Below are 15,003 nucleotides of genomic sequence, written 5' to 3'. Positions count from 1 at the left end.
CTATCTATTCCAAACTAGAAGTTTTATACCCTCATTATCAGAAATCACAAAGGCCATATAATAAGTTGCAGTATTGTAAAAATGACAATTACCAAGAACTAACCACTAAACAAACTTATAAAATATTATGCTAAAGTATAAGGAGGAACAAATGTTTCAACATTACTTCACATATGATGTGCTAACACCTATGGCCCAGCTACTCTGGACAAGCTGCTTTTCATGTATTCTTCACAATGACCTCTAAAACATAAGTGCTATAACCTCCATTTTATAGACAATAATAAATTCAACAACTTCAGAGAGAACAAATTCAGAATGAAACACTGGATTTGCAGAGAAAGTGGGACTTGATAATTCAAACTACAGAAATTTTTTAAAAATAATGAAAAGGAAATAAAAAACTAAATAACAACTATTATTAAATAAATAACCTAATAAATAAATAAATAATAAATTAAAAACTGCCAGGAAAAAACAAAATCCAGTTATTCTACAGTTTCTTGGCTGTCCAAAGTTATATGTAATTATCAAAAATCAATACAAATCTCATCCAGAAAAGATTACAATCTAATTTACATCATATATGTACTTCTATACACTTATTTTCTTATCATTTTTCATACCAGTAAAAAAAAAAGTCACAAAAGAAATACAGCCAGGGCTACACAGGTAAAATGATTTGTCTCTATTTAAAAAAAAAAAAGGAAATTGTTTTATATAAAAATTCACTTTAACTCACAATGAATTACAACCTGGTTACATTTTGTTTTACTGTACATTTTAAAAACAAGTTCTGTTAAAAAAAAAAAACCACACTAAACTCTTTAGTCTCTACCTAGTAAACACTTCAACAGAAACCACCTATAAAGGAAGATTAAATGTACACATACACACACATACAGATTCTTAAAGTCAATTTGAAAAGTAAAGTCATCCTCCCCAAAACAAGTAAACTCAATTACTACAAACATTTATGATGTGCCAGCATACAGAGAACTGAAAGCACTCACTACAAGAGAGCAATATACAGACAACACCATACAGAGAGGCAGAAACAGTCACTATTACAGACAGTGGAGAGAATTCACTGCCTGACAGGTACAAGATACACAGTATAAAGAGATTATGGGAAAACCGCATGCTAATTGATGTTAACATGAACACTGGTTCATGAGTGCATTGCATACACTCAAATTTATCATTTAATGGCATGTATTGGCAATGGCATTTTTTAACATTAAGGTATATTAGTTTCAGGTATACAACATAATGACTTGATATTTATATCAATCCATCACCATACATACTTACAAAATTTTTTTTTCTTGTGATAAGACTTTTAGCATCTCTCTTAGTAAATTTCAAATATACAATGCAGCATCAACTACAGCTGCCATGTTGTATATTACATCCGTGAGACTTATTTCTTTTATAACTATTACTTTGACCCCCTTTTCACCCATTTTGCCATTCCTGACCCACCCCACCCCCAGCCTCTGACAGCAAGCAATCTATTCTCAGGATCTATGAACTTGGTTTTGTTTTCTGGATTTTGGTTTTTATAGATTCCACATATAAGGCAGTTCATATGGTATTTATATTTCTCTGACATACTTTACTTTATATAATGCCTGCCAGGTACTTTCATGCTGTCACAAATGGAAAGGGTGCTTTCTTTGGAATGGCTGAATAATATTCAACTGTGTATACAGACCACATTTTCTTTATCTGTTCATCTACTGATGGACACTTAGGTTGTTAATGTATTTTTTTTTTTAAGTGAAAATCATTAATTGGAAGACAAATGGGACACCTAAGTAGAAAATTTTAAAGGGAGAGAACTGAGGGAAGAATTCCTATAAGGGGGCCAAGAACCCTCAAAGACATAAACAAACAGAACAAATGAAGCAGCTAGGAACAATAAGTAGTTCAGAACACTAAATCAAACAGCTGAAGGAAAGGGAGACTACCTGAAGAGCCTGGATGCCATGTTAAGAGTCTGACCATTATCCCATTAGCACTGAACTCCATTTAAACTGTGGAACTACAGGTTCAGTTCTGTACCTTAGAAAGATAAATCTCCTTGACCAATGAATATTACATTTGACAGGAAACAAAAAGGAGACACAGGAGACCAGAAATTACCACTAGTGTATACTCAAGATGACTAGACATAAACTAAGGTGGCTGCAGTGGGAGAAACAAAATTAGAAAGATTTGCTTAAGAAAACAAATGAAAAGGACTAGATATTAATAAAAAGTCACGTAGGGAAGACCGCTGAACACCAATGTTCACAGAAGCATTATTCACAATAACCAAAATGAGAAAACCCTCATATCCACTGAAGGATGTAAAGATGAACAAAATGAGGCATATATATATAAATGAAAATCACTGAGCCTTACAAATGAGTAACACAATAACAACATGGATGAACCTTAAAGACATTATGTTAAATAAGCCAGACACAAAGGGACAAGCACTGCATGATTCCACTTATATGAAGTACCTAGAACAGTCAAATTCATAAGAAAAAGTAGAATAGTATTAATTAGGGACTGAAAGTTTTGTTAAATTAGTACAGAGTTTTAGTTCAAGAATATGAAAAAGTGCTAGAGATGGACAGTGCAAATAATTTCACAAAAATGTGAATGTACTTAATGCCACCAAACTATAAACTTAAAAATGGATGAAATGATAAAATTCCATTATATATGTACATTGTTTTACTTAAAAAACAAAACAAAACAAAACACTCAGGTAACAATTGGTAGAAAGGATGCAGAGAGAGGAGAATCAAAGAATTGCTGCTTTCAAACTGTGATACTGGAAAAGACTCTTCAGAGTCTCTTGAACTGCAGGGAGATCAAACAAGTCAATCCTAAAGGAAATCAACCCTGAATACTCACTGAAAGGACTGATGCTCAAGCTCCAATACTTGATGTCACCTGATGCAAAGAGCTGGCTCACTAGAAAAGACCCTGATGCTGGGAAAAATTGAAGGCAGGAGGAGAAGGGGGGATAGAGGATGAGATGGTTGGATGGCATCACAGACTCAACGGACATGAGTTTGAGCTCTGGGAGACAAACTCTGGGAGACGGTGAAGGACAGGGAAGCCTGGCATGCTGCTGTTCATGGGGTAGGAAAGAGTCAGACATGACTTAGCAACTGAACAACAAAGAGCAATTTTTATAAAAGCAAACGGGGGTGGTGGTGGTGGGGGAGGCTCAAGAGGGAGGGGATGTATGTATAGTTATAGTTGATTCACATTACTGTATAGCAGGAACTAACACGACATTGTAAAGCAATTATCCTCCAAATACAATTTTTTTTTTAAGATACAAAAGATAAAATACAGGAAAAGAAACAACAATAAAAATTTGGCAACACTGAAAGTCAGATGGTGACAAGAGTTAAACAAAATGAATGACAGGTCAGCCTTGAGAAAAGCTAAGAAGTAATCTGATTCACCCCTAGACTGCTTTGCAACGGGAACTCCAGAAGTGGAAGCACAGAAAAGCATAAAATATAGAAAAACATAAAAACAAGACTGGCTGAAATTCTATTCAAGATGAAGTGAGAGTATTTCCAGGTCAAGATGAAGAATTGAGTAAGCACTTCTAAATTCACTCCATCTCCTAATCTCCACTAACACTACAATAAAGAGATGTTCAAGGATAGGCTCATTAAGGACAGGAGAATAAGAGGGAACAGGTGAATAAATTATTAGCATGCAGGTGTGTTGCACAGCTTCGGAAGCTGGGAAACACCTGGATAAGGATTATGTTAACTTACGTAACAGATACTAAAATCTATCAATCAACAGAGAGCATGGACTTCCCTGGCAGTCCAATGGTTAAGAATCTGCCTGCCAATGAAAGGGACACAGGTTCAGTCTCTGGTCTGGGAAGATTCCACATGCCACGGAGCAACTAAACCTGTCTCTAAAGCCAGTGTGCCCTAGAACCCATGCTCTGCAACAAGAGAAGCCACAGAAATGAGACACACCCACTCAAAACTAAAGAAAGCCCATGCACAGCAACAAAGACATAGCACACCAATTAATTAATTTTAAAAAAGGAAATTTCTTTTAAAAAAACAAAAAGTGAGCAAATCCAAGAACCAACTACATCAGCACACTCATGCGTGCTCTACCCCATGAAGTAGAGCAAAACAACAGACATTCAACCAAAAAAGATTAGTTCAATGCAACTAACGAGCCAACATGTGAACAAGACTTACAGGAAAACAAAGGGAAGGAAACAATCAAGGAAGAAATTCAAGAAAATGTTCCAGAACTGAAGAAAACTAACCTTGTAGATCAAAGGGGGCCTACTAAGTACCTACAGCAAGGTATAGTCTATGAACTATCAGAACAGATACAAGCTTTCAGAGTAAAGGACAAAAATCATATACAAAAGATCATAAATCAAAACAATCTCAGATTTAATAGAAAACTCTGGAAGCTAAAAGACAATGGAGCAATGCCTTCAAAGAATTGTGAGCAAAAATTTTTTCCAGCCTAGTATTTTATACAGCTCAACTACCAAACAAGTACAGGAAAAGAATAGAAATATGTCCAGATCTCAAAGGTCTCAAAAATTTTACCTCTGCGCTTCCTTTACAGGAAACTACTTACGGGCTTACCATGTATTTTATATAATAGTAAGCAAATCAGAAACAAGGAAGAGATGAAATTTGACACAAGAGTGTTGAAGGCAATCTCCAAGAAAGATGATAACTCTTCACCAGGTACAGAAGGTAACTCATGTCAACTGAAGGGACAGAAAAAGTTCCTGGTGGTATCTCCTCAAGATGATGAAAAATAACAAATTACTGATGCATCAGTTCATACGGAGAGAGAACAGAAACTAGGAGAGACTGACTACCAATAATAAATACACAGAATCCTTTCCCTTACCAACACACACACACACACACACACACACACACACACACACACACACACACACTTCAGTCACAATTGTACCATCAAAAAAAGATTACCAGTGATCTCCAGCTCTTTATACCTAATGGACTTTTTATCTGATCTCTAGGCACCGTTCAACCTGACCACACTTGCTTTATAAAACAAATCTAGTCATCAATACCATATGCTCCTGGTGTTTCCCTTTTATCTGATTTTTTTTTCCCCCATCTCTTTTGCACACTCAATCTCCTCCACACAGACCTCAAAATGTTGCCTTCCTCAGAGCCACCTTTTTTCCTCACCATATTATCTTCTCCCAAGGCCAATTCATCCATGCTTTCCTCATGGCTTCAAATAATATCAACAAGAAGATGTCACCTCCAAGTTGTAGATATTCCAGTGCTCTCAGTAAATGGCAACATTTTTAGATGCTGGTGTAGCTAAAAACTTGGGGACCATCCTGAGATATAGAAACCGCAGTCTTCATTCTCCCTCACTTCCCATTATCCATCCACTAACAAATCATACACATTTTACTTCCTAAGTAGTCTTCATTTCCTCTTCACCACTATAATCTTGACATAATCACTGTGAAAACCCATTTAATCATCTCCTCCGATTTATCTGTGCCCCCTCCAAATCATTTTCCACACTGCACTCAGTGAACTTGAAAATATATAGATCAGATCACATCTCCCTCTGCTCACAGCATGTTAATGGTACTGTTCTTAGGAAAAAATACAAAATATTAATGAAGTCTACAAAATGCTACATGATCTGAATCACACCTATTTCTCCAGCCTCATGTTGTACCACGTTCCATAACTCTAGGGGCTGCAGCCCTCACAGGAGCAGAACATATACCACTTTCTGTGCTTGGAAGCTTCTTTTCCCCTAGTTAATTTCTACTTGACCTATCACATCTCAGATCAAACATAACTTTACAGCACCACTGGCCCTGACTACCCCTGCTCCAAAAGTTCAGTTTAGGTACCTTCACATCATCACCAACATCACTTCACATCATCAGTATTTTTCCTTGAACACACCTCTCTGTTAAGTAAGTAGTCATTTCGTCTATTTGCTGGTGCCTTCTCTTTTCAACTGGACTCTAATTATACATAAGGGCAAGCAAAATGCGTTGCCAATGACTAGATCCCAATACCTAGGCACAGTACTTCTAGAACATACTGATTACTTGTTGAACAAATGGCATCGACCCAACTAGTGCACATGAAGGACACCATAATGAGTAAGAAACCAGCAATGTCACAGGCATAGAAAGGGCAGAGGGACTAAAAGAATTTTCTACAGAAGAACTTAAACATCCAAGCAGGTCACAAAGTTAGGTATCATTTTCTTTAAACAGTGAGCTATAAAGGTCTTTGGGTACTTCAATACTGGTATTCAAAATATAACATAAAATCCAGCATACCACTTGTGGTAAATCATCCTCCAGATAAATAGACATTAAATACAGTTATTGTTTATAATACTGTTTTGTATGCAAACAAACACGTGTGTATGTATATGCATAATATTTTCAACCCAAGATTAAAAACAACCTAAACATCCATCAACAGGGGAATGGTTATAATCTCCAAGAAGTCAAACAGGTGAAAAAACTATACCTACAATATGCTACTTATATGTTAAATAAAAGGAGGGTAGGGAGATGAGAATACATAGTTGGATTTATATAAAGCAAGTTTAGAAAGAAACATTAATAACAACTGACTACTCTCTGAAAAGAGGTAAAGAATGGGACAGATCAGAGATTTTTTTTTTAAACCTTGTGCATATGTTAGTGAAAAAAGTGCAAGTGACAGTCTCTCAGTTGTGTCTGACTGTTTGCAACCTCATGGACTATATAGCCCATGGAATTCTCCATCCAGAATACTGGAGTGGGTAGCCGTTCCCTTTTCCAAGGACTCTTCCCAGCCCAGGGAGCAAACCCAAGTCTCCCGCATTGCAGGTTGATTCTTTACCAGCTGAGCAACCAAGGAAGCCCCATATGTGTTAGTAACTCACTCAAAAACTAAAATACATACATTAAAACTACAATAAAATCACAGAATATCTTAATATATTAGGGAAACAGGGAGAAGTTAAGACATTAAGATACAAACAGAATAATCAAGTAACAAACAATAGTAACTGAAGAAAATATTTTAAATCAAGATTTTGAAATTCAAGATAATTTATAAGTATTCTTTGTAATTATTTCAGCTTTAAAACTAACAAATGACACAAATCTGAAGACTGAAGCAGAAAAACATAAATATACTGAAAAATGATTCTGAATAATATAAACTTTATACAATAAAGCCTAACATTTTTCTGGCATCTACAGATAGACTAAATGAGAATTTTTAAAATCATAGAGTAACATAAAACAAACCTTTTTAAAAGAAATCCAAAAGAGGTTAAAATACACAACTATGCACTAATGAAATGATCAAAAGTAAATATAAATTGTTACTACAGGCAACTGCAAGTTTATAATTCCACACTATATTTTATTACATATAATCAGCTGCAAGTTTTACCTTTCATTTTTGAGTGTGTATTAATCAACGGATCAGAACAAATCCTGCAGGGCCACCATGGGCGTCTCTTGAATTTTGCCCAGATGAGATCTCCAACTTCATACTTCAGTGGCGTAGCCTTTTTCTTGGGTTGACACTTTAGACAGACAAAACATGGAGCATCAATAAAAATCAACACGTTTCAAAACAAAACATCACCTTCCCACACGCCTTCTGAGATAACACGACCTAATGAATACTAGATGAAAACACTCCACCTTAACAACAATTACAAAATAAGTAGAACTAAATTATTTTGTCTTAACTGTTTATAACATATTCCAGTTGGTAGCAGCTCTCAATTTATATTTGCTTGACATAAGCAATCTACCTGCATTCTAGGAAAATAAATATTTTAAATTCTAAAAAACTAAAAACTGAGTAACAGAGAAACAGAATCATCCCAAGGAAAAGATATCTTTGCCTTAGTGCTTGGATCACAATACAACATAGGGTGGAAGCAGGGAGCCCAAGAAAAATTTTAACAATATCAAGAGACTCTGATCCCATTACAATGTTACATGCCAACTACATCTCAATAAAACTGGAGGGTGGGGAGGATACTGTGGTCCCTTGGGCAGGTGATACTCTCCATTCTTCTCAAACACAGACATTTCTGTTAATTAATTAACAATAAAGGGCCAGTGGTTAAGAATTCTCCAGTCAATGCAGGGCATATGGGTTCAATCCTCAGTCCAGGAAAATCCCACAAGCCAAGGAGCAACTAAGCCCATGTAAGAGAACTACTGAGCCTGAGTACCACAACTACTGAAACTCACATGCCTACAGCCTGTGTTCTGCAGCAAGAGATGCCACTGCGATGAGAAGCCTATGCAAAGCAAAGGAAGAGCTGCTCCTGCTCACTGCAATTAGAGAAAGCCCAAACCAGAGAATTCTTAAAGAGATGGGAATACCAGACCACCTTACCTGCCTCCTGCGAAATACGTATGCAGGTCAAGAAACAACAGTTAGAACCGGAAATGGAACAACAGGAGTATGTCAAGACTGCATAATGTCACCCTGCTTATTTAACTTACATGCAGAGTGCACCATGTAAAATGCTGGGCTGGATGAAGCTCAAGTTGGAATCAAGATTGCCAGGAAAAATATCAACATCAGATATGCAGATGACATCATTTTAATGGCAGAAAGCAAAGAGGAATTTAAAAAGGCTCTTGATGAAGGAGAAAGAGTGAAAAAACTGGCTTAAAACTCAACATTCAAAGAAGATCATGGTATCAGGTCCTATCACTTCATGGCAAATAAATGGGAAAAAGATGGAAACAGTGACAGATTTTAGTTTCTTGGGTTCCAAAATCACTGTGGATGGTGACTGCAGCCATGAAATTAAAAGATGCTTGTGGCTTGGAAGAAAAGCTATGACAAACCCAGACAACATATTAAAAAAGCAGAGACATCACTTTGCCAATGAAAGTCTGTATAGTCAAAGCTATGGTGTTTCCAGTAGTCATGTACAGATATGAGAATTGGACCATAAAGAAGGCTGAGCACCAAAAAAACAAACAAACAAACAATGCTTTCAAACTGTGGTGCTTGAGGAGACTCTTGAGTCCTGTGGACTGCAAAGAGATCAAACCAATCAACTCTAAAGGAAATCAACCTTGAATATAAACTGGAAGGACAGATGCTGTAGCTCGAATACTTTGGCCACCTGATGCAAAGAGCCGACTCACTGGAAAAGCCCTTAATCTTTCCCAGCATCAAGGTCTTTTCCAATGAGTCAGGAGGAGAAGGGAGACAAAAAGGATAAGATGGTTGGATGGCATCACTGACTCAATGCACATGAGTCTGAGCAAACTCCGGGACATAGTGAAACACAGGGATGCCTGGAGTGCTACGGTTCATGGGGTCACAAAGTCAGACACGACTTAGTGAATGAACAACAACAACGTCTTTAACATCCCATCAACAGTACAGTTCTCCTGCCCTGAGAGAAAGATGACTTTGTGTTTACTAGGACTGAGCTTCCCACCTGATAAACCACACAAAGGAGTGTCACATATGCCAACTGTTTCTAGGTAGCTAAAAATAGCACCTAAGGTACTTGGACAAAGGATCTGTACATTTAGTCCAAGGAAGCATACAAACATTATGACTATCCATAAATTCCAAGTCTCAAAAGAGGCTTGATGAGTTCTATTTCAGACCTGATTGTCCCTGCTTACTGCCTACAGAAGTATCCACCTGGAACATATTAAGTGTTCAATAAAGAATATGCTGAATAGGGACTTCCCTGGTGTTCCAATAACAAAGACTCTCACTCTCAATGCAAGGGGCCTGAGTCTGACCGCTGGTCAGGGAACTAGATCTCATGTGCTACAACTAAGAGTCCAGATGCTGCAACTAAGACTCAGCACAACCAAATAAATAAATAGGAATTTTTAAAAATGAAATATTTGTGGATGAAATGAGTGAAATCATTCAAATAAAATAATGATCAGTAATATCTGGAGCTCAAGGATACCAAAGTACTGGGCTCAATTCCATGATTTGTAAGTTACCACTCAACTTTAAGATTGCATTCAGAGTTAATTCTCACAGAATATGCTTACTAAAAATAGTCTCAGGCATCCCTGGTGGCTCAGTGGCAAAGAATCCACCTGCCAAGGCAGGAGACAGACATGCATTCAATGCTTGGTCCAGGAAGATCCCGCAGGAGAAGGAACAACTGAAGCCTGTGCACCACAACTACTGAGCCTGTGCTCTAGAGCTCAGGAGCCTTGACTACTGAGCCCACATGTGTCACAACTACTGAAGCCCACTCATCAAGCCTGGGTTTTGCAGCAAGAGAAGCTACCACAATGAGAAGCCCACACACTTCAACTACAGAGTAGTTCCTGCTCACCACAACTAGAGAAAAGTCTGCACAGCAATCAAAACCCAGCACAGCCAAAAGTAAAATAGTTAAAAACAACACTAAAGCCTAGTGTGTCAGATAGTAGGTGCTTAATAAATTTTTAAAAAACAGTGTCATTAGTTCTTCATGTATATACAGTTACTAGAAACAGAGACAGAAGCTACAATTTTTTTAAAAAAACTTTTTGAAAAGTATGATGCAAAGGTGCCATTTCTGCCTATCATCATTCTGTAAGTTATCAGGGAAAAAAAACTACATCAAAGGTAGCAATGGCTACAAAACTTTAAAACCATGATACCAAGATGGGACAGAAAAACAAATCTGGTCTTTCCTGCTAGTCCCATGGTTAAGAACCCACCTGTGAATGCAGGGGACATGGGTTCGATCTCTCTAGCCCAGGAAGATCCCACATGCCGTGAAGCAACTAAGCCTGCGAGCCCCAACTACTGAGCCAGAGTACAGAGTACCACAACTCATAAAGCCCACACGCCATGACTACTGAAGCTTGCACACCAAGAGCCTATGCTCCTTAAGAGAAGCCACCACGAGAAACCCATGCATCATAATGAAGAGCAGCCCCTGCTCACAAATCCCATATGCTGCCACTAAAGATCCCGCATACCACAACTAAGATCCCACACAGCCAAATTAATGTTCAAAAGGAAGACGGAAGATCTAAACAGATATTTCTCCAAAGAAGATATACAGCAGGCCAACAGGCACATGAAAGAAAGCTCAACACTGCTAGTTATTAGAGGAATGCAAATCAAAGCTATAACAAGGTACCATTTAATACTGATCAGAATGGCCATCATTGAAAAAAAAATCTACAAATAATAAATGCTGGAGAGGTGTGGAGAAAAGCAAAAACTGGAAAACACTACGGAGGTTTCTCAAAAACTAACAGTAGAGCTGCCATATGATCCAACGATCCACCTCTCGGGCATTTTCCAGAGAAAATTCCAACTGGAAAGATATATGCACTGCACTGTTCACAGCAGCACTACTTACAATAGCCAAGACATGAAAGCAACCTAAATGTCCATCAACAGATGAATGGATAAAGATGCAGTATTCATATACAATGGAATTCTGAAAGTGAAAGTGTTAGTCACTCAGCTATGTTGCGACCCCATGGACGGTAGCTCGTCAGGCTCTTCTCTCCATGGGATTTCCCAGGCAAGAATGCTTGAGTGGGTAGCTATTCCCTTCTCCAGGGAATCTTCCCAACGCAGGGACTGAAGGCAAGTCTCCCAAATTACAGGCAGATCGGCAGATTCTTTACCATCTGAGACATCACGGAAGCACAATAGAATTTCTACTCAGTCATAAAAAGGATGAAGTAATGCTCTTTGCTGCAACATGGATAGAACTAGAGAGTGAAGTAAACTGGACCAAGAAAGACAAACAACATATGATACCACTTATATATGCAATCTAAAATGTTACAAATGAACTTATTTACAAAACAGAATCAGACTTAACAGAGTATGAATTTATGGTTACTAAAGGGGAAAAGAGGGGTTGATAAATTACAGAATTTGGAATTAGCAAATAAAACTACTACATATAACGTAGATAAACAAGGTCCCAGTATAAAGCAAAGGGAACTATATCCAATACATTGTAACAAACAGAAATGGAAAAGAATCTGAGACCAGAATGTATATAACTGAATCACTTTGCTTTACGCCAGAAACTAACGCAATACTGTAAATCAAATGTACTTCAATTTTTTAAAAAAAGTTAACAACCAACAAGAGGCCTATTAAACAAATTATGCAGAAAACAATGAAATATGCAAAGTGCAGATGAAGTTAAGGGATACTGAAAGTGTAATACACAGCCTTACATAAGTTATACCAACTACTTAGAAACTATGCCTGAACTACAATGATGAAAAAAAACTCACTGAGAAACACAAAATAGTTTCATTAAACTAAAAGTATCATGGGTGAAGATTTTCATAAACTTGAAACATTAATTTTCTCCTTACTATTTAATTCATTTACCAGGACAACCAAGAAAAAAAAAAATATGAAAACCTACAGGGAAAAAATGCCTATACAAATGCATATTAGTAATGAACAACAACATCCAAATACTAGTGTTTTTTAAAAAAATTGTTTTTAGTTATTTTGGGTTAACTGCAATATCTTCGTCACAGCACATGATCTTTGCCCCTCAAGAAATATGGGATCTTAGTTCCCAGACTGGGATGGCACATGATTCCCCTGAATTGGAAGGCAGATTCTTAACCACTGGACTGCCAGGGAAATCCCTGTAAGTGACCTCAATATATAAAAAAAAGTAGAAACGGGCAAGAATTTCAGACCAAATAGGCTTCCAAGCATGAAAATAGAGAAAATAAGGACAAAGGAAAATTAAGGGGGGAGGGGGGCGGGATATGACTCCTCAGAAGAGCTTAAAAATACCACCTCAGAGAGAAAGACTCTGGAACAACTCCTTGTAAAAGCCCATTATTCAACTAAAAACCTACATACAAAGCAAAACAAGAAACACAAACATGAATTCCTGACTCCAAAATTCCTGGAGAATAGCAGCAAAGACTAGAGTGAAGAAGTGTCATCTAAGCTTAGACTGGAGGACAGGCATATTTCAGAACAGCTATGTCCAATCAGATGAAATATACTGGTGCTTTCACAAGTGGCTCAACGGTAAATAATTCATCTACTGAGCAGCAGTCATGGGTTTGATCCCTGGGTCGGGAAGATCCCCTGAAGAAGGAAATGGCAACCCACTCCAGTATTCTTCCCTGAGAAATCTCATGGACAAGGAACCTAGCAGGCCATAGTCCAGGGATTCTCAAAGAATTGGACACAACTTTAGTGGCTAAACAACAACCTAAAATACAACTATATCCTTATATAAAAGGAAAATTCGGACACAGAGACAGAAACACATAAGGAAGTGATGTGAAGGCACAGGGAGAATGCTTTCTACAAACCAAGGTTCGACAGAGGCCACCAGACATTAAGAAAGGCATGGGACAGATTCTCACGGCCCTCAGAAGGAACCACCCCTTACCAACTACTGAACTTCTTAACTCCAAAACTTTCACTTTCCATCAAGAAAGTGAATTTTCATCAAGAGGTCCAAACCAGACCTATAATGGTTTTCTAAGATGCCAAAGCCTTTGACTGTGTGGATCACAATAAACTGTGGAAAATTTGGAAAGAGATAGGAATACCAGACCACCTGACCTGCCTCTTGAGAAACCTATATGCAGGTCATGAAGCAACAGTTAGAACTGGACATGGAACAACAGACTGGTTCCAAATAGGAAAAGGAGTACGTCAAGCCTATATATTGTCACCCTGCTTATTTAACTTATATGCAGAGTACATCATGAGAAACACTGGGCTGAAACAAGCACAAGCTGGAATCAAGATTGCCGGGAGAAATATCAATCACCTCAGATATGCAGATGACACCACCCTTATGGCAGAAAGTGAAGAGGAACGAAAAAGCCTCTTAATGAAAGTGAAAGAGATGAGTGAAAAAGTTGGCTTAAAGCTCAGCATTCAGAAAACGAAGATCATGGCATCTGGTCCCATCACTTCATGGCAAATAGATGGGAAAACAGTGGAACCAGTATTCTTGACTGGGAAATCCCATGGACAGAGGAGCCTGATGGGCTAGAGTCCAAGGGGCTGCAAAAAGTCGGACAAGATTTAGCAACTAAACAACAACTGTTTTTATCAATTCCAAAAGGAGAAAAAAATATGTTTAGTAAAATACCAAGCTTTGGGACTTCCCTGGAGGTCCAGCGGTTAAAATTCTGTGTTTCCACTGCAAGGGGCAAGGGTTCAATCCCTGAAAACTAAAATCCCACCTGACTCAGGGCACAATCCAAAAAAAGGTAAAAAAAAAAAAAAATTACAAAATACCAAATTTTAAGTATTATTCTAAAGAATTACATTATACAGGGCTATCTGAATTTTCCTTTGGAATTTCAACTTTTTCCTACCAATTCTTTTATTATTATGCTAAAAGTAGGCAGTTTCAGTATTTTACAAATAGGACACCTAAGGTGACAGGTTACATAAAACTCACACTATTGCTCCTTTAACATGCAAACTTTTTGAGTAAATAAAATAAAATAATCTTACATTTCTACAAGTTGGGTGGTTTATAAAACACTTTCCAATATGATTTCATTGTAACATGATAATAGCAAAGCTAAAGTCTACAGATAGCAGACCTCAGAGACTATAGTCACCTTAACGAAAAGGAGACTTCTCACACTATCTGTGTCCAACGCTTAGCCCTAGCAGTACTTGGCAAACAGTGGGTATTCAATAGTTACTGTCTGGTTAATTCCTAACTAACAAGATATTCTTTATTATTGAAGGAACACTTAAGCATATTATTATTGTTGTTCAGTCATTCAGTCAAGTCCAATTCTTTGTGACCCCACGAGCTGTAGCCCAAGAGGCTCCCTCTGTCTACTGAATTTTCCCAGCAACAATACCAGAATGAGTTGCCACTTTCTCCTCCAAGGGATTTTTCCGACCCAGAGACAGAACCCCTGTCACCTGACTCTACTGCATTGCAGGCAGATTCTCTCAAGATTGAGCC

The 15,003-nt window shown here is 37.7% G+C and overlaps 1 protein-coding gene across 8 annotated transcripts in view; it reads right to left on the bottom strand.

The window, feature by feature from the left end:
- Positions 1-15,003, bottom strand: part of NSD1 (nuclear receptor binding SET domain protein 1) — a 148,133-nt gene that overhangs the window by 77,158 nt on the left and 55,972 nt on the right. For all 8 annotated transcript variants that reach the window (XM_069591771.1, XM_069591766.1, XM_069591769.1 and 5 more), the window contains one exon: positions 7,485-7,620. In XM_069591771.1, coding sequence (XP_069447872.1) covers positions 7,485-7,620 — 136 coding nt within the window. The remainder of the gene's footprint in view (positions 1-7,484; positions 7,621-15,003) is intronic.

The sequence above is a fragment of the Ovis canadensis genome, chromosome 5 (assembly GCF_042477335.2).
Source record: "Ovis canadensis isolate MfBH-ARS-UI-01 breed Bighorn chromosome 5, ARS-UI_OviCan_v2, whole genome shotgun sequence".
Lineage (NCBI taxonomy): Eukaryota > Metazoa > Chordata > Mammalia > Artiodactyla > Bovidae > Ovis > Ovis canadensis.
The sequence above is the reverse complement of the archived record's forward strand: the minus strand, read 5'-3'. Positions and strand labels throughout refer to the sequence as shown.